The sequence below is a fragment of the Neofelis nebulosa genome, chromosome X (assembly GCF_028018385.1).
Source record: "Neofelis nebulosa isolate mNeoNeb1 chromosome X, mNeoNeb1.pri, whole genome shotgun sequence".
NCBI classification, from domain to species: Eukaryota; Metazoa; Chordata; class Mammalia; order Carnivora; family Felidae; genus Neofelis; species Neofelis nebulosa.
This window is the reverse complement of record NC_080800.1, coordinates 83,650,487-83,673,217: the sequence shown is the minus strand read 5'-3', so window position 1 is coordinate 83,673,217 and position 22,731 is coordinate 83,650,487. Positions and strand designations below refer to the sequence as shown.

At 39.0% G+C, this 22,731-nt stretch overlaps 1 protein-coding gene and 1 long non-coding RNA gene across 3 annotated transcripts; both read right to left on the bottom strand.

The window, feature by feature from the left end:
• Positions 1-6,712: 6,712 nt before the first annotated feature.
• LOC131502221 (uncharacterized) lies at positions 6,713-17,510 on the bottom strand. Of its 2 annotated transcripts, XR_009256976.1 has the most exons (5): positions 17,328-17,510; positions 16,758-16,823; positions 14,654-14,724; positions 13,804-13,890; positions 6,713-7,534 (listed from the first exon to the last, which is right to left on the bottom strand). It is a non-coding gene; the product is annotated as an uncharacterized LOC131502221 (long non-coding RNA). The 2 variants fall into 2 exon arrangements; XR_009256977.1 differs by lacking the exon at positions 14,654-14,724.
• TCEAL9 (transcription elongation factor A like 9) lies at positions 14,738-16,554 on the bottom strand. Its single transcript, XM_058712852.1, has one exon. It carries the CDS (start codon positions 16,456-16,458, stop codon positions 15,982-15,984), a length of 477 nt encoding a protein of 158 aa, XP_058568835.1. The 5' UTR covers positions 16,459-16,554; the 3' UTR covers positions 14,738-15,981.
• Positions 17,511-22,731: the final 5,221 nt, after the last annotated feature.

The following is a 22,731-nucleotide window of genomic DNA, read 5'->3' as shown; positions in this document are numbered from 1 at the left end:
TATTGGGGCGCTTGGATGGCTCAGTGGGTTAATCGTCCTACTTTGGCTCAGGTCATGATCTCGTGATTTGTGAGTTTGAGCCCTGCATCAGTCTCTGTGCTGACAGCTCAAAGCCTGGAGCCTGCTTCAGATTCTGTGTCTCCTTCTCTCTCTCTCTCAAAAATAAATAAACATTAAAAAAATAAAATAAATAAGTTTAAGCACTTATTAAATTGAAACTAAGTATTAAAAATATGGGAAATTATACCTACTCTAACTCTAACATCTCTATAAGTTATGGCCATTATAACTTTGATGCCAATAACTTTGAAGAATTGAGAATGGACCTGATGAAATTTTAAGGGTGCTACTGTAAGAATTTGGACCATTTGATGGGTAATGTATTCCATTCAAGAGATCTAATCTGAAATAATAATAAAGCTTTAAGGCTGAGATGTCTGAATGTGAAAGCAACAAATATACAGAACATCGTTATCTATTAGACAGCTGAGTTATATTATTCTTTTTATTTCAGAGACTGCAGATGATATCTTGAGACACCAAAGACCCATGGCCACTCACTCCTCTTATTTAAGACTCTGGTGGAAAATAAGTTATGTCCCAAATAGTTTCCTAAACTGATTAATTGAACTGGACTATGTGTGGGCCAAGAGAATTCCCTTGACCCTTCTAGTTTCAGACTTCAACTAGCATCATTCCTACTTTCCCCTAGACTTGTGGATGAACTTAGAGGAGTATCAGGAAACTTACACATCAATGTTCATGAGGTGAATTTACCTTGCCTTACTGTTGATAGTCTTATGTAAATTCTGCTGATAATACAATTTTAGCACCTAGCAAGGTCATAGTGCCCAGTAGACCCTTTTGGTTCAGGGGTTGTAACTCATATGGTCACAGATAAGTGAAGCCAGCTGAGCAGGAATCTGGTTAAACTGGAGAAAAAAAAATTCTTTTTTTTTCCCATGAGATAGGAGAAATACAAAATTTTACATGAATTCCTACCCCCTCCCCCCACCAAATGAACTGCTAAGTTAAAACTCTGCATTTGTTTTCTCACCTTTTCTCACACTTGCCCAATTCCATTTGGCTGACTTGAATAACACATTGGCTTCTTTACTGTTGTGTGCCTGTGGCTATCATGTGCAGCATGACACATCTCTTCCAATTTGCTATTGATAGGCAACAACTTCCCCAACATTCACTGGTGTAAACTATAACTGATGTTTATGCTCACAGATACTGTGAGTCAGAAGTTCAGAAAATACATATTAGGGACTACTCTGCTTTAGGACGTCTGTGGCCTCAACTAGGATGGCTTGGCTGAGGGGAACTTGAAAGGCTGTAGATGACTCAAACAGCTGGATCCTGGAACAGCTGAGACTGAGATGGCTTAAGGACAGGTTCAAGTGGGACTGTCAACCAAAGTTTCCACATACAGCCTATCCAATATGGCCATCTCAGGACTTTTAAAGCAAATCTTCCCTGTAAACAAGGTGGAAGCTATACGGCCTTTTATGACCTAAACTTGGAAGTCACATAGGATCAAATTCTGTACTCCACTGGTCAAAACAATCATAAGTCCTCTTGTCAGATTCAAGAGGAGGGACTATAGATTCCAACTTTTGATAGGAGGGATGCCAAATAATCTATAGCCATGTTCTAAAACCATCACATACCTTACTGATATGTGCCTCTTACAATCCCTTTCTTACCCTCCAGCTAGACAAGGCAGCCAATGTGTTAAGTGACACTTGTTTGATTACAATTATTTAGTACAAAATAAGTTTTGTGTAGGACCTAAAATGGAATTTCCACACCTTGTTCCACCTATATTTTTCCTGTCTTAAGGATTTCTAAGAAATTAATTTTTACAAGAAAAAAAGTTTAGGATGTTTGTCCACAATTATTCACCTGTGTACCAATTAGGTACTGATGTACAAAGTCATCAGAAAGGATTGGAAATAGAATGAAATAAACTGTAAGGCCAAAAGAATAGATTAGCAGACTTATAGAACATTGGATTTTATAGTCATGTCTTCTATGCCTTTGCCCAATTTTGGAATTACAGAGTATGATTTACAGTATCACTAGCAGTCCTAAGCTTTCACAAATTATGTATCGTCAAAACTGTAACAACTTTAGAATTATTTTCATCCAAGAGCCTATTTTAGAAATTGGGAAACTGAGATATAAAAAAATTAAGAGGCTTGCCTCGGTTTACCAAAGAAAATAGTGGCAGAACTAGAAATAGAGCCACCTATGATTTCTTGGCTAATACTATTTATTTGTTTCTACACACACACACACACACACACACACACACACAAAATCACATACACACACATATCATATATCTTACAGGTTTATACCTAATGTATATAAAATCAAAGGAAATACACTAATATTTTATTTATAATTGCTTTTGGCTCTTGTGGTGATGGGTGATAAGCCAAAGTCCTAAATATTCTAATTTATGATTATCCACATTTTCCAAATATTCTATAATAAATTAGGTAGATGTGAGAATAAGCAAGAAATTCTTTTTAAAGACTAGTAAAACTGGTAATTTTTATGTATTGGTAGTTGATTTTTTATATATCTCTAATTAAAGAGTAAACTCTCTCTTTATCACACACATGCAGGCACACCTCTTCTTACCCTCCCTTTCTCCTCCCTCCTTTATACCCTAGCTCCTGAGTCAGGGGCTACACTTCCCATCATGAATCTGACACTCAGGAATTAGTAGCATGACAGTATCTTTCTTGTACTATATTTTATACTTAGAAACCTATGCCTAGCGACTTGGTGCCCCTACTCCTCACTCATCCCCAACCATTTAGTTGTCCTCGTCTTTGAGATTAAAGGTGTATTTCTGATGCTGGTCGTCAGGTGTTGATTACTCCTATCTTCTAAATTATCTTCAAGGAAAATGTAACCTTTTTATGAGTAGAATAAAATATCATTAATTATTTTTCTTTTAAATTTAGGTTTAGAAATAGCATGTATAGAATTATCCTAGTTTTCTCAAACATACATAGTGGTGAAAATAAACAGTACTTCTATAAATGGTGATATATGCCAGGCATTGTTGTGTGTGTGTGTGTGTGTGTGTGTATATATATATATTCATTATTTTATTCTCCCCCAAATCCTATGAGGTAGGTGCTAATACTATCCTCCATTTTATAAATAAGGGAATTTCAGGACAGCAAGGCTAAACAACAGATAAGAAATAATAGAGAAGGAATTCAAATTCATATAACCTATTTCCTAAATCCATGCTGTTAACCTCTACTCAGTTTCATTTACTAATAAATCCCAAATCTATATCTCATTCATTCTTTTATCCGTCTATTGTTTGAGCCTTTTTCTATGCTAGACACTGCCTGCCCATTTCATGTCTCAATCTCAGTACCATATTTAGGAGTACTGATTCCCGGGACTTAACACTTTCCACGTAAGAAAAATATAAGAACAAGGGGCATCTGGGTGGCTTCCAACGGTTGAGCACCCTATTCTTGATTTTGGCTCAGGTCAAGATCTTGCAGTTCTGGGAGTTCAAGCACCACTTCAGGCTCCACGCTGACAGTGTGGAGACTACTTGGGATTCTCTCTCTCTCTCCCTTTCTTTCTGTCCCTTCCCTGCTTGCACACACAAGTTCTTTTTCTCTCTCAAAATAAATAAACTTTTAAAAGTAAAACTTTAAAAATATAAGAACTATGCTTTCAGTTCAACCATCATTTTAAAAATATTTATTTATTTATTTATTTTTATTTTTTTTTTAATTTATTTTTGGGACAGAGAGAGACAGAGCATGAACGGGGGAGGGGCAGAGAGAGAGGGAGACACAGAATCGGAAACAGGCTCCAGGCTCCGAGCCATCAGCCCAGAGCCTGACGCGGGGCTCGAACTCACGGACCGCGAGATCGTGACCTGGCTGAAGTCGGACGCTTAACCGACTGCGCCACCCAGGCGCCCCTTATTTATTTATTTTGAGAAAGAATGAGATAGAGAGTGAGCAGGGGAGGGGCAGAGAGAGATCGAGACAGAGAATCCCAAGCAGGCTCTGCACTGCCATCATGGGGCTGGACACAGGGCTCAAACTCACCAACCATGAGATCATGACCTGAGCCAAGATAAAGAGTTAGACAATTAACCAACTGAGCCACCCAGGCACCCCAGTTGAACCATAATTTATTGAGCATCTACTATGTGCTAGGCAAGGCCCTGGAGATATGAAAGAGAACACAGTAGATATAGCCTTTAAATTCTTTTGGAGTTCATGATTTAATGGGAGGAGGCCAGAGGAAGAGTGTAATAAGTACTGAAGGGGCAGTTGGAGCCCTGAGTATGAGGACTTAATCCAGTTCCCAGGGAAGTTTTCCAGGAAGAAGCAATGTGTAGAAGGTCAGTTTCTGGCATGACAGCATGAAGAGCTCTGGTGACCTACTCTCCAGTGAAACTGGTGAAAATTATAAAAAGGGGATATTCTAGAGTGTTCACTGTGAGAATCTCCAGGTGAGTGCAGTTGAGAGGGGAGTGTTCTCTCCTTCCAACCAGCCCTCACTGATGGAATGGGGGTTGTCCCGTGGGTGTGACACGATTGAGAATACAAGTGCCCTATTTGCTTTTGGCTTGGCTCAAGGTATGGTTTCACACTATGAAAAGTAAGCCTCAGGCTGCTGAGAGAACCTCAGGCTGCTGTTTCCTTTCTATCTCCACTGAGACATTAGCTCCTAAAGCAGAAGTGTCATTCTGAAAGAAGAATGCCATTGTCCTCACTCCCAGATCCAGAGTCCAGGTGCAGAGATTTTGCCTGGGAAGAGAAAAAAATCATAAAGCTTATAGGTTCTAACATTTTCGTGATGAAACTTAATTTTGAACAGAGCATGGAGAGATTCAAGCCACGAGTGCTCTAAAAACTGATGGTTATGGCGGAGGCATTTGGGAAGTGATTAATATATTCAATGAAGATACCAGTTAACTGTGGCCTGGCTATATTGTTTTAAAGAGCCACAGAAGGACATGGTTGGGAAGAGTCTTCCTCCTTGGATTGGAACAAATATCAAACACTGACCTTTGGAACTCTTCCTTCAAAGGAACCCAATTTGATTCAATTAGTCTACAGAGCAATTGATGCCCAAAGGCATTATTGAAAAAGAATACATTAATCAACTGGAAATTAGAGGAGCCTAACATCTGGGTATGGTCAGGGCTGCGGCCTTCACAAGTGCTTCTCAGTTGCCTACCCCACCTTTACTTAGGTGAGACAGGATGGATACAGGGGATTGGAGTTGGATATTTCCCTTCCTCCATGTCAGCTGGGCTCTGATAAAATTCTAGTAGGTTAGAATTCTAGTAGGTTAGGCTTGGTGAAACAGTTTCTCTTGAGGGAAAGCCTTCTTACAAAGACTAGAATGCTCCACATGTTTTAAAAACAGCTACCTTTTGGAGCTCCAGGGTGGCTTAGTCGGTTAAGCATCTGACTTCAGCTCATGTCATGATCTCGTGGTTCATGAGTGCAAGCCCCACATCAAGCTCTGTGCTGACAGCTCAGGGCCTGAAGCCTGTTTTGGATTCTGTGTCTTCCTCTCTCGGCCCCTTGCCTGCTCACACTCTTTCTCTCTCTCTCTCTCAAAATAAATAAACATCAAAAATAAAAAAAAATTAAAAAAAAACAGCTACTTTTCCTCTCCCTTTGCCAGAAGCACAAGAGGATATTCTAGAGTCTTCACTGTGAGAACCTCCCAGGGCTTCTGGAGGTAAAACTCATAAAAGTGTGGAAGCACCCCCTAAGACTAGGCCTCTCTGGACATGTCCACATTGAACTTCTGGCAATTTGTTGATTTTAATTTAGGTTTTCCTACCTCAGTACTGGTTTCCTGGAGAAGTTTCTGTTCATGGATTTTGTGCCAACAAATTATAATTCTCTGTATTTGCCTGTCTGTGTCTCCTTTTTCGGAGCAATGATTTGCTCAGTGACCTCAATTCTCTAATGGATCTAAGAAGAGTAGTTATTTTTCAGTTTGTTCAGTGTTTTACTGGTTGTTAGGATGGAGCGACGGCTTCCAAGTTCTTGGAATTTGTTCCGATTTGTTTCCAATGCCAGAACAAAAGCCAGAAGCAAGAGGGACATTTTATAATGATAAGACTGAAACCAAAAGGAATATATAACAATTATAAGCAACAAAATACACGAGGCAAAAAAGTGACAAAAATGAAGGGAAAATAGTCAATTCAACAATAATAGTTGGGAGACTTTAATACCCCACTTTTGATAATAAATAGACCAAATGGGAAGAAGATCAACCAGGAAATAAAAGACTTGAGAACACCATGTACTAACTAGACCTAATAGACATGTTGAATATCCCACTCAACAACAGCATAATGCACATTCTTTTAAATACACATGGAACATTATTCATGGTAGACCACACGATAGGCCATAAAACAAACCTCAAATAAATTTAACGGTTAAGAATGATACAAGATATGTTCTTTGACCACAACTGAATAATATTTCATATCAATAACAGAAAAAATTTGGAAACTCATGGATATCTCGACATTAAGCAAAACACTCTTAAATGGCCAGTGCATCAAACAATAAATCAAAAAGGAAATCAGAAAATACTTTGAAATGAATGAAAATGAGACACAACATACAGCACATCAAAGCTTATGGAATGGAACTTTGGTATCATAATATACAATATTCCAAACTTCTGGGATGGAGCTTAGAGGGAAATATATAGTTTTAAATGTCTATATTAAAAAAGAAGAAAGGTCTCAAATCAAAATCCTAACTTTCCACCTTAAGACACTGGGGAAAAAAAAGAGCAAACTAAACATAAAGCAAGTAGAAAGTGGGATAATAATAAGTAGAGCATGAATTAATGAGATGGAGAATGGAACAAGTAGAGAAAACTAGTGAAACCAAAACTGGTTCTTTGAAAAGATCAATAATATTGACAAACTTTAGCTAGACTGATGGAGGTAGGGGTTGGGAGAGAGAGAAGAGAGAGAGAGAGAACTCAATTTACTAGAATCAGAAATTTAAACAAAGGTCATGACTACTGACCTTATCGATATGAAAAAGGATCATAAAGGAATAATATAAAATACTGTATCCCATTATATTAGATAACTTAGGTGAAATGGACAAATTACCAGAAATACACAAACTGCCAAAACTATCTCAAGAAAAAATAGATAATCTGAAGAAATTTATAGCAAGTGAAGAGACTGAATAAGTAATAATAATAATAATAATAAAACTACCCACAAGGAAAATGTAGGCCTACATGTCTTCACTACTGAATTCTACCAAACATTTAAAGAAGAATCTTTTGGGGCACCTGGGTGGCTCAGTTGGTTAAGCATCCGACCTCAGCTCAGGTCATGATCTCTCACTCCATGAATTTGAGCCCCACGTCGGGCTCTGTGCTGACAGCTCAGAGCCTGGAGCCTGCTTTGGATTCTGTGTCTCTCTCTCTCTCTTCCCCTCCCCTGCTCATGCTCTGTCTCTCTCTGTCTCAAAAATAAAAATAAAAAAATTTAAAAAAATAAAGAAGAATCTTTCACAGACTCTTCCAAAAAATAGAAAATGAAAGAATATAGCTCTCATTTTATGAGATCAGTATTACACTAATACTGGACAAAACCAGACAAAGACATGACAAGAAAAACTATCGACCAGAATCTCTTATAGAAATGGATGCAAAAATCCCCCAACGAAATATGAGGAAAACAATCCTGGTAACGTAAAAAAGCAATTACACATCATGACTACATGGGATTTATCCCAGAATGCAAGGTTGGTTTAACATCCCTAAATCAGGAACCTCCTCAACATGATAAAGGGCATCCATTACCAAAAACCACAGCTGGCATCAGACTTAGTGCTGAATATACTGTATGCCTTACCCGTAGGATCAGGAACAAGACAAAGATGTGTGTTCTCACCATTTCTATTTAACATTGCACTGAAGGTTTTAGCCAGGGTAATTAGTCAAGAAAAACAAATGAAAAGCATCCAGATTGAAAAATAAGAAGTAGAACTATATTTACAGATGACATGATCTTTTACATAGAAAGTTTTATGGGATCCACTGATAAACTAATAGAACAAGTAACTTCAGCATGATTGTAGGATGCAAGGTCAATATACTAAACTCAGTTACGTTTCTATACACTTGCAATGAACAATCTGAAAAGGAAATTGAGACAATTCTATGTATACTAGCATCAAAAGAATAAAATACTTAGAAATAAATTTAATAAGGAAAGTCCAAAATTTATATTTTGAATACTGCAAAACATTATTGAAAGAAATTAAAGAAGATGGGGTGCCTCGTTGGCTCAGTCAGAAAAGCATGCAACTCGATCTCGTGGGTCATGAGTTCGAGCCCCATGTTGGATGTAGAGATTACCAAAAAATGAATATATAAAATTTGGGGCACCTGGCTGGCTCTGTTGGTAGAACATGTGACTCTTGATCTCACAGACATGAGTTCAAGCCCACACTAGTCATAGAGCTTACTTAAGGAAAAAAAAAAAAAACATGCAATTAAATGGAAAAAGGTATCCCATGTTCATGAATTCAAAATGTTTTTAAAAAAAATTTAATGTTTATTTTTGAGAGAGAGACACAGTGCACAAGTGGGGGAGGGGCAGAGAGTGAGGAAGACACAGAATCTGAAGCAGGCTCCAGGCTCTAGACTGTCAGCACAGAGCCTGATGCGGGGCTCAAACTCACAAACTGCAAGATCATGACCTGAGCTGAAGTCAGATGCTTAACTGACTGAGCCACCCAGGAGCCCCTGGATTTAAAAATTTAATACTGTTAAAATGGCAATACTCCCTAAATTGATCTACAAATTCAGTGCAATGCCTTTCAGAATCCCATCTGATTACTTTGTACAAGTTGATGGACTGATTCCAAAATTTATGGCATTGCAAGGAACCTTAAATAGCCAAAACAATCTTGGAAAACAGTAAAGTACATCAAACCATTTCCTGGTTTTGAAGCTTACTACAAAGCAGTGATAATCAAGACCATGTGATACTCATACAAGATAGACATATAGGTCAGCGGGATTGAACCAAGAGTGCAGAAACAAAACCATGTGTCAGCCAATTTTGAACAAAGGTGCCAAGACCATTCAATGGAAAAAAAATCTTCCTTTCACAAATAATGCTAGAACAATTAGATAGTGACTTGCAAACTAATAAAATCAGATCCCTATCTCACAGGATACACAAAAAAATTAAGTAAAAATAAATCAGAGATCTAAATATAAAATATAAAATAATACAACTAGTAGAAAAAAACATAGGGGTGCCTGGGTGGCTCAGTTGGTTGAGCAACCAACTTCAGCTCAGGTCATGATTTCAGGGTTTGTGATAGAACAATAGAATATTGTTCAGCCATAAAAAGAAATTGCTGCACAATTGATGAACCTTGAAAACATATGCTCAGTAAAAGAAGCCAGTCACAAAGACATTTTATACAAGCACACTCTTATGAAATGTCCAAGATAGGGAAATATATACAGTCTGAATGTAGATTAGTATTTTCTTAGAGCTGGAGGGACAGAGACATGGGAGGAGGGGTCATAGCTAAGGTTATGGTGTTTGTTTTTGACTTGAAAATGTTCTAAAATTGACTATGGTGATAGTTGCACATAAATATAGTAAAAACCACTGAATTGTACACTTTAAGTAGGTGAATTGTCTGGTATGTGAATTATATCTCAATAAAAAAAGTTTTTAAAAAAGAAGTAAGATCCATTCTGAGATGGATGAGTAAGGCTTATCCAGGCTAAGTGTGTGAGGAGTGATTGAGAGAATGCTTCAGTCAGGGAGAACTGTGGGAACCAAGATCAGGACTCAAAAGGGCATGGACCTTTGAAGAAGTAACAGGAATTCTTTCAGCATCACAATGATGTTGGATGATGTTGTTGTTGTTAATATTTATTAAATACCAACTGTTACAGAGTAAATATTAGGAACAAGGGCTTTGATCTTAGGCAGGCATTGATTGCATTTAATAGCTGGGTGACCTTGGCCAAGACACTTTCTCTTAGCTTCACTTTCATTTTTTATTAAGTAGTAGGCTAATGATATAACATCTGGAAAGGACTGAGAGTTCATGGAAGGGAAAAGGACTCTAGGTCCAAGAAAAAAATTTGACAGTTACAAAGCAAGGATGGTACAATTATCCATTAGGAGAAATTTTTAAAAATAATTATTTCTTGGGGCGCCTGGGTGGCGCAGTCGGTTAAGCGTCCGACTTCAGCCAGGTCACGATCTCGCGGTCTGTGAGTTCGAGCCCCGCGTCAGGCTCTGGGCTGATGGCTCGGAGCCTGGAGCCTGTTTCCAATTCTGTGTGTCTCCCTCTCTCTCTGCCCCTTCCCCGTTCATGCTCTGTCTCTCTCTGTCCCAAAAATAAATAAAAAACGTTGAAAAAAAAATTAAAAAAAAAAAATTATTTCTTAAAAACCCAGATAGCAGGAAGCTTGGTGAGATATCAAAATGCCATTTAAAAAGACATGATCGGGGCACCTGGGTGGCTCAGTCGGTTGAGCGACCGACTTCGGCTCAGGTCATGATTTCAGGGTTTGTGAGTTCGAGCCTCACGTTGGGCTCTGTGCTGACAGCTCAGAGCCTGGAGCCTGCTTCTGATTCTGTGTCTCCCTCTCTCTCTGCCCCTCCCCCACTCATGCTCTGTCTCTCTCTGTCTCAGAAATAAATAAACATTAACAAATTTTAATAAAAAAAGACATGATCACTCCTTTTAGTGAGCTAAAGGGCTTCATTTTGATGTTTGTGGGTATGGATATGTATGTGTGTGTATGTATTTTTATACTATATCTCCTGTCCTTCATTTTTCTTTTAATCACAGCATAGTGAACGTGTAGTACATATGGATCTACCTTATTCCTTTAAAGATTCTTTACCCACACTGTACTGAAAATACTGCGGGGAGGGGGGTGCAGGCAATATATTTGAATAGACATTTCTCAAAGTAAAATGTACAAATGGCTAATAAGTACACAAAAGACACTCCATACCCAACTAAATTATCCATCAAATGATGCAGCTGTTTTTGCTAAGGCTGTTGCAAAACGCTGGTGTCAGAGCATCAAATAACTGCTTTTGGACACTGTTATGTGTGAGATGCCCCACCCTCCCTCAACCCTTACCCTACCTTTAACTTTGCTTGTAAAGGGAACAGACCAGTTTTTCTCTTGGCTTTTGCCTTTTCCTTTTATAGAGGCAAAGATGATTATGTGTGTATGGGATTTGAGGCTGGCTTTTAAACACACACTCTCCTATCAGTTTCTCAGTGAAAAAATTTGCATAAAATTACTCCTGTCATTAGCATCCTGATAAATGCATTGGTTGTGCTCCTCTACTTTTATTTTGTGCATCATGGTAGCTATGTCTTATTGTAACATTAAAGTTCCTCATAGACTATTTACTTTTAGTTTCTTAGTTGTTCTTTTCAGTTAATTGGGATTGATTCAAAATTCTATGTATTAAGTAAAAATTAGAAAGTTACAAATGCCCTATTGACACTCTACAGTATAATGCATTATCTGCTTTATTTACCTTGGAATTATAAATCCAAATTTGTGATGTTAGGAAAGGCTTGCCATTCACATTAAAATTTACTGCACAGAGGGGTGCCTGGGTGGCTCAGTTGGTTGAGTGTCTGACTTCAGCTCAGGTCATTATCTCACAGTTTGTGGGTTCGAGCCCCGCATCAAAGGTAATATATACTATATATATTATATATAGTATATATACTATATATATATACTATATATATACCCGAAGGTAATATATACTATACCCGCATGGAAGGTAATATATACTATATATATTATATATAGTATATATACTATATATATATACTATATATATACCCGAAGGTAATATAGACTATATTTACCTGTTCAATAAACATTAACTTTCATTTTGTGCCATAAAATGTGCTGAGCAGGTGTCTTAGACTAGTTCATGTTTTACAAATAAAAATATTGAGGAGAGACATGAATTATCTTTGCCATAAAGTTGGTAAATAGAGAAGCTAGAATTGAAGCTCAGACAATATAACTCCAAAGCCTAAAATCTCAACCACTATATTATGCTTTTCCCCACCTAAGTATTACTTTTTACTTTAACATTCTAAAATTGAGGTGAAAATATCTTCCCTCAAATAAAAATAGGTGGTAAACCTAGGTGATACGGTATTCTATAAATGTTCTTACCTTAGTATTTTCTTTCAGTTACAGCCAAATAATTATAATTATTTTGATATCCCAAGGTGTAGAGGTACCCTCTGAGGTGCCAAAGAAATCACAATGTTTTCAGTATAGTCATGAGCTAAATGTTTTAGTAGTCTAATTCTCTGAAAATTATTAATGCATATTTGAAATAATTTTACATTATTTATAATATTTGCCTAAATAGAACACATATTCCTTGCACATGTTTTATAATAGTATATGTGTCTGTAGCCCCTCCTCCATTCATGCTCTGTCTCTGTCTCTAAAAAATGAATAAACCTTTAAAAAAATTAAAATTTACTACACAGAGAAAACCATTACTGTGAGAGTCAATCTGCTTTGAATTCTGAGCATCCCTGCACATTTTTATTGGGTATACAAAGAATGTAAGACCCTGACCACTCTACGCAGGCAGGCCATGTGTCAGAGTTGTGTTTGCAACAAGCAACTTGGAAGAACAAGGTAACATCTTTCCCTGGACACAGAGCAGGCTTGCTTTTGTTTACCATGAAAGTGATAAAATCTCCAAATATAAGGTTTCTTTCCTGTTACACAAAGGACTGCATGTGCGGACATCCATAAAAGAGCCTGTGTCACCCCATGGAACTTGAAGATCATGGAGAAATAACACAAACCAATATGAAGCTCTGGCTATGGCTTTTGCCATGAGTAATATTATAATCTCTGACCTGGGATTCTAGTCATCTTTTGCCTGTATCCATTAAAGAGTAGGAGGTTAATTTGTTAATTTGTAAGTAGGGTAAAATCCCAGATGGCATAATTCTTGACAGGTGTTTCCAGATATTATCCCTAAATCAGTTATGCTAGGGCAATGTTTCCCACTAAGATGACTTTTGCCACATCTGTGTCCACCTTTGCTATTAGTATTGTGTTCTACCTCATGTCTGTCTTCAAATTGACTTACTAACTTAATTTGAACACTATTTTTTAAAAGGAAACTTTAGGGGCGCCTGGGTGGCTCAGTCGGTTGGGCGTCCGACTTCAGCTCAGGTCACGATCTCGCAGTCCGTGAGTTCGAGCCCCGTGTCGGCTCTGGGCTGATGGCTCAGAGCCTGGAGCCTGCTTCTGATTCTATGTCTCCCTCTCTCTCTGCCCCTCCCCCGTTCATGCTCTGTCTCTCTCTGTCTCAAAAATAAATAAACGTTAAAAAAAATTTTAAAAAAAGGAAACTTTCTATAATCATTTGCCTGAAACAGAGTATTCATTAATATACATTCAAATAAACACATGGACATCACAATTATATATATATATATATATATATATATATATATATATATAGTGTACTATCTAAAATTATTCCCACCTACCACCAGGCCCTCTAACCCCAACCTGATTGCATCCACAGTTGTCATGGCTCGGACAGACTATCACAACCAATGCTTTTAGTTAGTCAATTTTGAGGTCTTCCATATAAAAAGTTCTCATCAAGTACCCTTGTGAAAGAAAAAAAAAGGAAGAAAGGAAGTCTAGTGCTCTGACCTGCTATAGGGACTGTTGTCATCCTCCAGGTAAGTATATCCAGGACAGCCTGGTCATCAGCAAAGGAGAGTCTAGTGCCTGCTTCATCTGAATCAGAGAAACCAAAGTCAGACCCACCATGGAGAGGAGTGTGATTTTTTTTTTAATTTTTTTTTAACATTTATTTATTTTTGAGACAGAGAGAGACAGAGCATGAACGGGGGAGGGGCAGAGAGAGAGGGAGACACAGAATCGGAAGCAGGCTCCAGGCTCCGAGCCATCAGCCCAGAGCCCGACGCGGGGCTCGAACTCACGGACCGCGAGATCGTGACCTGAGCTGAAGTCGGACGCTTAACCGACTGAGCCACCCAGGAGCCCCGAGAGGAGTGTGATTTGAATGAGCCTTTCTATATCCTACCTGAGTACCACTCCTTTGAGTGCCAGGGGATTGGATCCATCTTGTCTTAGAAAACTGACTTAGTGAGCCCCTGGAAGCTTCTTACTCCAGTCAGAATCCAGCCCGACTAGCATCCATCAGGCTGTTACAACTTTGAAGAATAGTCTAAAGTCATGAATTGCCCAAAAAAGAGCATCACAGAAAAATAAAATACCACACAACTGGAAAAACTTTGAGCCATATATACATATACAGATATCTATATAGGTACGTAGATTTGGATGCAGATATACACAGTTTTACACAGCACTTTCACATTTCCAGGTAAGGATGGCAGTATCCCCAAATCTGACTTGAACTTCCCTTTAATTTGTTTAATGTTTATTTATGAGAGAGAGACAGAGTGCAAGCAGTGGTGGGGCAGAGACAGATGGAGACACAGAATCTGAAGCAGAACCTCCCTTTAAAATTTACTCAGGTCTAGAGGCATCTGTCGAACTAGTGAGGAGGGCCTGTCACCAGTTTTCTGGGAGAGATCACTCACCCTAAGGAAATAGTCAGAAGATAAAACCATAATCTTTAGACTCAAAGAGAAGCAATTCTGACTAAAGCATAACATCTGTTACTCAGACTTGTTTTCTGGTCCAATCCCCAAATTGATGCATTGTGTCGGAGTCTTAACTGTCAAGATACCTATAAGATATGGCCCAAGTTGCCCTGCATAACTATCTAAATTTAAGAAATGGGCATTCTCCCCACTTCTGTGGGTCTGAGGATTCACCCCACTGGGTGTTCCAAAGAAATATGTTGGGCTTCACTATTTGAGAATTCCAGAACATTATCAGCCCATAGGCAGGGGCCTGGATGAAGGGGCAGAACTATCCAATATACATGACAATATCAAAGGGATAATAAAGGGAGGTTGGGCAGGCACAGAAGGAAAGGAACATAAAGGTGGCACCCACCTAACAGTTGCCTGGATTTATTCTTAAGTACAGGTGAGAACTACTTTCTCTATCATCCCAAATAGCTGATACAAATCCCTTGGGAATTGGGATCCTGCATGGGCTGATGGGGGGGGGGGACCTGCTAGAATAGAGCTCACAGTGATTACCTTATTTGGTCCTCATATATCCCTTAGAGATCATAGTCTCTATTTTACAGATGAGAAAAATATAAATTTATTCTTCTAGCTAAGTGGTCTGGTGGTAATTTGGAATTCACATTTGCTTCTAAAATTCTCTCAACAAATATTAAGTGCCCCAGTGCGTTTAGAAATAAATTAAATACTGTTAGTTATTTCTTTTTTGTTATAAAACTTTTATTATTTTAACAATAATGTGTGTACATTCTACGAATAAGGAAAAATACAAATAAGCAGAATAAAAAATTACTCATAATCCTACCAATGATTATACTTTTTGTCTTTCATCCTTCACACGTTTTTCTGTGCATATAGGTAACATACAAATGTATTCTTTCTTTCAAAAATATGATATTAACATATTACTTAGTAACTTTTTTTTTTCATTTTATATCCTGTCAGGAACCTCTTTTTGTACAAATGAGTAAAGCTCTCCTATTAAAAGTCAGAGACTTGTGTATTGTTCAAAATATGTTAAAAATGAGATGCAGATTAACAAGAAATGCATCTAAAATCACTAATAGCAACAAATTAAAAGTAGAAAGATGGAAAAAGGTATATCAAGAAAATGCAAATCAAAGGAAAGCTAAATGGCAATGTTAATATCAGAAAAAAATAAAATCAAGGCAAACTACATTAAATAGGGATAAGGATGGTTTCAGTTAACTTTCCAATGCATCACTATAAGTTTGTTTCTTACTCTCCTTATCTCCTCTATTTCACTCACTTCTCTAAACATATCTTCCTTGCTTAAATGCCTGTTGTGTATATCTTCTTTAAATTCCTGATGAGACTGAATCAGTCTTTCTCTAAAAGTTCCTTCCGTTTTTTCCTCCTCCTCTGGCTCTTCTTCCACCTCTGGCTTTTCCTCAGGCTTTGGCTCTTCATTAAGCTTTGGCTCACTCTCATTTTCTGGTTTTCCTTCAATTTTTTGACAGGATTTCATCTTGTGAGTCTCTCCCTTCCTTTCTTCCTTCTTTCCTTTCCTTTTCTTTTTTTTTTTTTTTTGATTTATTCCTCTCTGAATACAGTTACTGCTAGGAAGCAAGGTGACCATAAGCCAAATACTTGGTGAATGGACCAGTGCTCTGGACAGAGGTCTCAGCATTTGCTTCCTTTGATTCAGAGCTATCATCAAATATCTTCCACTTGGGAGACTCAATCAGCAATCAGAGTTTCCCTGAGCCGGCGGCTCTTACCTCCATTTTCCACCTCCCTACCTGTCTCTTGTCCCTCCCTGCAGCCTTTTTCAAGGTCCCCCCCACCACCACTTTTCCACGCCGGACAAAACCCAAGACCCTCCTAGAACAGCGTAGGTTGGAGAATAGGCGGTGTGTGTGGGGGGTGGGGGTAGGAAGAGTGGGGCCCACAACCTCTGACATGCGCACGCCTCACCTTGACACCAGGGGTATTTATAACATTTCCCTCATATACCTGTAATGATCCGAACAGTTTCTTCCTTGCCTCTTCTAGCCTTGTGTAGTGCTAGGAATAACAGACCTGCGGACAAACAGAAACGGGAGTAGAGTGGGATGTGTTGGATATGGGGGGAGGGTGGCAGTGGGGGAGGGGCGAACGCTTGGTGGGGCGACCAGCACCTTGTACCTTTTTCCTCATTAAGGTACTTGGTTATGACAACTTTCCCACTTTCTGTTTCTCCCACTTCTTCCACCCCCACCCCCGCCCCACAGTACAATTTAGCTGGAATTTCCCAATAGACAAGGAGTAAGAAAAGCAGATTATTTCCAAACTATCTTTAAGCCTGGGGCAGGGGTTGGGGGGAGGGGAGGTGTTGGGAATGCAGTCTGAAGTGGCAGAGAATGATTATTTTTAAACTATCATAGTTCTCCTTGTCCTTCTTCCCGGACCCCTAGGCCCTTTCCCAATGGTCATCATTTTCTATAGACTTGGAGGTAGGAGGTGGAGAGATGGCTTTGACCAGGTCTCTGCCCTAGGCCACTCCCACCCTAGAAGTCCCCAGGCAGCACCTATTTTGATACAAACCTGCAAAATTCCGTCAAGTTAACTCCTCTTTCCACTGGCCTCAGGCTCTGCGATTTGCCTGCTAAAGGAAAGGTGATACCCAGACGCGAACAAGGACCAGACTAGCAGGACTTAGGTACACGTCGACTCCTGGTCACGTGAGATCTACGTCACCAGCGAGCTCGGGTCTCCAATCTCCACTCCGACCAAAAGCGCGGCAGAAGTGCGCCCGCCCCCCTGCCCCCTCCCCCGTTATACATCTGGCCTTGTCCTTCTTTGTTATTGTTGCCTATCCGAAAGGGCAAAATGTTATTCGCCTTTCTGACTACTGGGGAATGGCTGCATCTTTTCTTTCTGGAGCTACTAACTTTTCTACTTCTTTTAAGAATTGTCGCTTCGTGCCTTCAGCTCCCAAGATTAAGAACTCCTCCATCTATCGCCCCTCCTCCAGCCTCCATTTCATATACAGTCTGGTCCTTGGCTGTTGTGTACAAGGTTGGTTTGGCAGGGGTTTGTTAAAAAAAAAAAAAAAAAAAAAAAAAAAAAAAAAAGAGCCTGGGACAGGAGTGAGATTTTTAAATGTAGTTTTCACTTTGTTCTTAATACTTTTATATTCTCTTTTTTTAAACAAAAGTAACATGTTTTTTTATAGTTGGAAAAAACAAAGACAAAATTAGTTAAATGTATGAACACATGTGCAGTCCTGAGAGTATTTCCTGGCATATTGTAAGTGCTCTAAAAGTGCAAGCTATTATTATATTGGGATTTCATTTGGGGAAAATGATTGAAAATTAAAAAAAAAAAAAAAAAAAAAAAAAGAAAGAAAGTAATATTTGACTCCAGAGCGTTGGTAGTGATATTTGCCAGGAAGCTGTGCTGCCTACAGAATCATCAATTGTCAGGTACATATTATGATCCAAAATTTCCTCATCTGAAAGGTAATAATAACGTATGCCTCATAGAACTGACTTTTGGAAGTTCTAAATGATACTTGGCTCAAAGCCCTTGGCTCATATAGTCTTCAACAGATATTGATTACCTTTCAGCCTCACTTCAGTCTTTATTTTAAGTCACAAATTTTCCAATAAAAGTTACATAGTTCTCAGAGGTAACATTTAAAAAATAACAGGAGTAGACATACGTGTATTTTTTTAAATAAGGTTTGGTGCCTTTTTGTGAGACAGATTAAAGAGGTTAATAGATTATGTGGAATGAAAAAAACCTTCACCTCATGTTGTTTTATTTCACTTACTCTTCTTTCACATTATTCTATCTTCTGGGAAGCATGTGTATTTGAGTACCAGAAAACCCAAGATATAATGGTTTGGGTCTCCCAGACAGAACACTGGCTTGACAAGATATGTTAGTCCCAGGCCAGACCTAGAACTGACTGTGTGACCCTTAGTAAGTGTAGAAAGCAAAATGAACTCTCTCATGTCAAACAGAAGCCTGTGTCAAGCAGGGGCCCGGTGTCAAGCAATGACACAAGTATTTAAAGGTACAGCAAGTAGTTAAAGGACATCTCACTGCGACCAGCACCAGCTGATGACGCTACAGAACTGATAAGCGGAATCAGAGGAGGTCTGCAGGGATCAAGACTGATTAAATCCCTTTAAAAAGGGGATTATTTTTTGCAGCAAACTGTCAGACTCTTCAGATATGAGACCACTACTGAAAAGGAGGAACCTCCTTCACATAAGACATGAGATTCCTTTGGATGAATCTAAAGGAAAGGGTGGACTGCCAGGCCAACAGGAACTCAGAGAAGGCAATGGCCAGTTAGCACAAAATAATCAGAGAAAGCTTCAAGGAGGAAAAATACCTTGACATGAGCCTTAGAAGGTACACGGGACCTAAATGGAGGGTGGGAAGGAAAGAAGAGAACAGTCAAACTGAACCTAGACCCTGGGTCTTTACCATCGCTCTGGCCTGTCTCATGCTGCCTTGCTGGGTAGAAGTCCACTTGTTCCTCCTTAGGGGGACTTAGGTTAAGTCTTTTGATGGTGGTTATCACCTGAAAGCAGGTTCAATGTAAGCGCTTTTAAAACAATTTTTTTTAATGTTTTTATTTATTTTTTGAGAGAGAGAGACACACAAAGTGTGAACAGGGGAGGAGCAGAGAGAGAGGGAGACACAGAGTCTGAAGTAGGCTCCAGGCTTTGAGCTGTCAGCACAGAGCCGGACGCAGGGCTCGAACTCACAAACCGCAAGATCATGACATGAGCCTAAGCCAGATGCTTACCTGACTGAGCCACCCTGACGCCCCAAGCACTTTTTAACATGTTCTGCACTTAACCCCAAGGAATTTATCACTTATTTTCAGGTCATGGAACCTGAATTGGTCAACCTTTCTGGAAAGTGCATACTTAAGCAATTGCTAAGTATTTAAAATATGCATTCCCTTCAGCCTGTAAACCCATTCTTAGCTACTCATCCTAGAAAGTATTTAATGGTAGTCACAATGATTTACAATGCCAAAGTTTATAGATGTGGATTCCTAGCTTCAATCCTTTGACTTGGACTTGAATACAAAGAGAAGCCACAAGTGAAAAACAGCAATGATGGAACAGAAAGAGAGAATTGTTCTAGGCAATAGCAGACATGCACCCAAGCATGTGCATAAACACATTCGCATTCACACACGTGTGTGCACATTCTCATGAGCCAAGCAGTTTTCCACATAATTGTGATAGACGATAAAGAAACAAACTTCATGATATTGTTAAAACAATTCAAACTACACCAATAGTGTATACCATTTAGAAATGAAAATAACCATTATATTATACATACATACAAATTTCATTTGATGAAATTTGGTTAAAAAAGAGGTAAATTTAGAGGTGCCTGGGGGACTCAGTCTGTTCATTAAGCATCTGACTCTTGTTTTGGCTCAGGTCATGATCTGACAGTTTGTGAGATAGAGCCCTGTGTCAGGCTCTACATTGACAGTGAGGATCCTGCTTGGGATTCTCTTCCTCTTTCACTGCCCCTCACCCACTTGTGCTCTCTCTTTTACCCAAAATAAATAAATAAACATTTTTTTTTTTTCAAAAAGTAAATTGAAAGTGGGGTGTCTGCATGGCTAAGTCGGTTAAACATCCGACTTCAGCTCAGGTCATGATCTCACGGTCCGAGAGTTTGAGCCCCATGTCAGGCTTTGTGCTGTCAGTTCAGAGCCTGGAGCCTGCTTCAGATTCTGTGTCTCCCTCTCTCTCTGCCCCTCCCCAACTTGCACTCTGTCTCTATCAAAAAATGAATAAACGTTAAAAAATTTTTTAAAGTAAATTGAAAGTTAACATATGCAAAAAAGAGGTTAGAGAGGGAGGGAGCCAAAGGATAAGAGACTCTTAAAAACTGAGAACAAACTGAGGGTTGAAGGGAGGTGGGAGGGAGGGGAGGGTGGGTGATGGGTATTGAGGAGGGCACCTTTTGGGATGAGCACTGGGTGTTGTATGGAAACCAATCTGACAATAAATTGCACATTAAAAAAAAAAGAAAGTTAACATATGCAGTACTACATTTCTGTAACAACATACATGTATTTATTTGTGTGCATTCATTTTTTTGTTTCTTAATTTATTTTTAGAGAAGGGGAGGGACAGAGAAAAGTAGAGAAGAATCCCAAGCAGGCTCCTGCTGCCAGCGCCATGCCAGATGCAGGATTCCAACTCAGGAACTGTGAGATCATGAACTGAGCCAACGTCGAGAGTCAGATGCTTAACCGACTAAGCTTCCCAAGTGCCCTATTTTTGTGCATTTAAAATATAAGCATATAATTAAATTGCACCATAACATAATAAAGTCCACAAAATTAATTACTATAAAATTCCAGGTTATATTATTGAGAGATGCATGAATGACTGATATGAGCCTGTTTAATTAGCTAGATGCACAACTTAAATCCATCATGGACTCAGCAGTGTTTTGAGACCACCTTGTCACAGTTGTTTACTCAGCAGTGGTGCTTAAATGTCATTCTTTCATTTCCGCCTCTCTCTAGGCCCTATTGCCCATCATATTACAGTAAAACCTTGGGTTGTGAGTAACTTGTAATGCGAATATTCTGCAAGATGAGCAAACATTTCTAATAATATTGAACTTGTTAAAGGAGCAATGTCTTCCAATACAAGTAGTACACAATGCTGAACATCACATGCTCACAACTGAGCCAATGGTTCTTGAAATTCGCTTTGATATATAAGTGCTTTGGATTACAAGCATGTTTCTAGAACTAGTTATACTCACAAACCAAGGTTTTACTGTATATCAAAAGTCATGTTATCGTGGGGTCTTACTGTATTTCTATATCATAGTAGAAATGTGAATGAATACATACTGAACTATTCCCATAGGACATATTTAAGAATGAGTATTTGGGGCGCCTGGGTGGCTCAGTCGGTTAAGCGTCCGACTTCGGCTCAGGTCACGATCTCGCGGTATGTGAGTTCGAGCCCCGCATCGGGCTCTGTGCTGACTGCTCAGAGCCTGGAGCCCGTTTCAGATTCTGTGTCTCCCTCTCTCTCTGACCCTCCCCCGTTCATGCTCTGTCTCTCTCTATCTCAAAAATAAATAAATGTTAAAAAAAAAAATTTTAAAGAATGAGTATTTAATATAAAGGCAACTTTTACTTCTTAAGTGTTGCATTTATATGTTGCAGGGAGTATGGCCTGAGTTGCAAAAGATGAGTCCACAAACAAAGTGCAGTTAAGTGAAGGTCCTCATACTTGAGTTGGAATGAGGCCCGGACTCCAGAATGAAGCTTCTTTTTATTAGGATAATTGCTAAAGACTACGTGCATAAAGTCAGCTAAGCAAGTGTGTTAATCAATCTAATGGTTTACCTTTTCAAGGTTGAATTTCTAGTTAATTGGTTTCTGTAACACTAGGAAAGGTCAGGTGTGAAGGAGGATCCAGCCCTGGACAATGTTAATGGCTCTAGGCGTTCCTTATGAGCCTCAGCCCAGCTGTTCAGTTGTGTAAACATGTCCTAAGACCTTGAACCTTCTCCAGCCCTTCCCTTTTGAAGTCCTTTCCTTTGATGCTTCTATCCTGCATCTCCCACATTTATATACTTACATTTTATATTTAATAGTCATGTGTTAATAATATTTAGAAAAATGAGACAAACCTTTGAAAACATGGAGAAGAAATAAAATATCCTACAAATATAAGTCAACCATATATTTATTGGAATGGAAGTGTTATAAAATGTAACTTGCAGAGGATCTAATTAAAAAAACTAATGTGTGTGTTGGGGTGCCTGGGTCACTTAGTCAGTTAAACGTCTGACTTTAGCTCAGGTCATGTACTCACGGTCCGTGAGTTTGAGCCCCGCATCGGGCTCTGTGGTGACAGCTCTGAGCATGGAGCCTGCTTTGCATTCTGTGTCTCCCTCTGTCTCTGCCCCTCCCCCACTCACACTC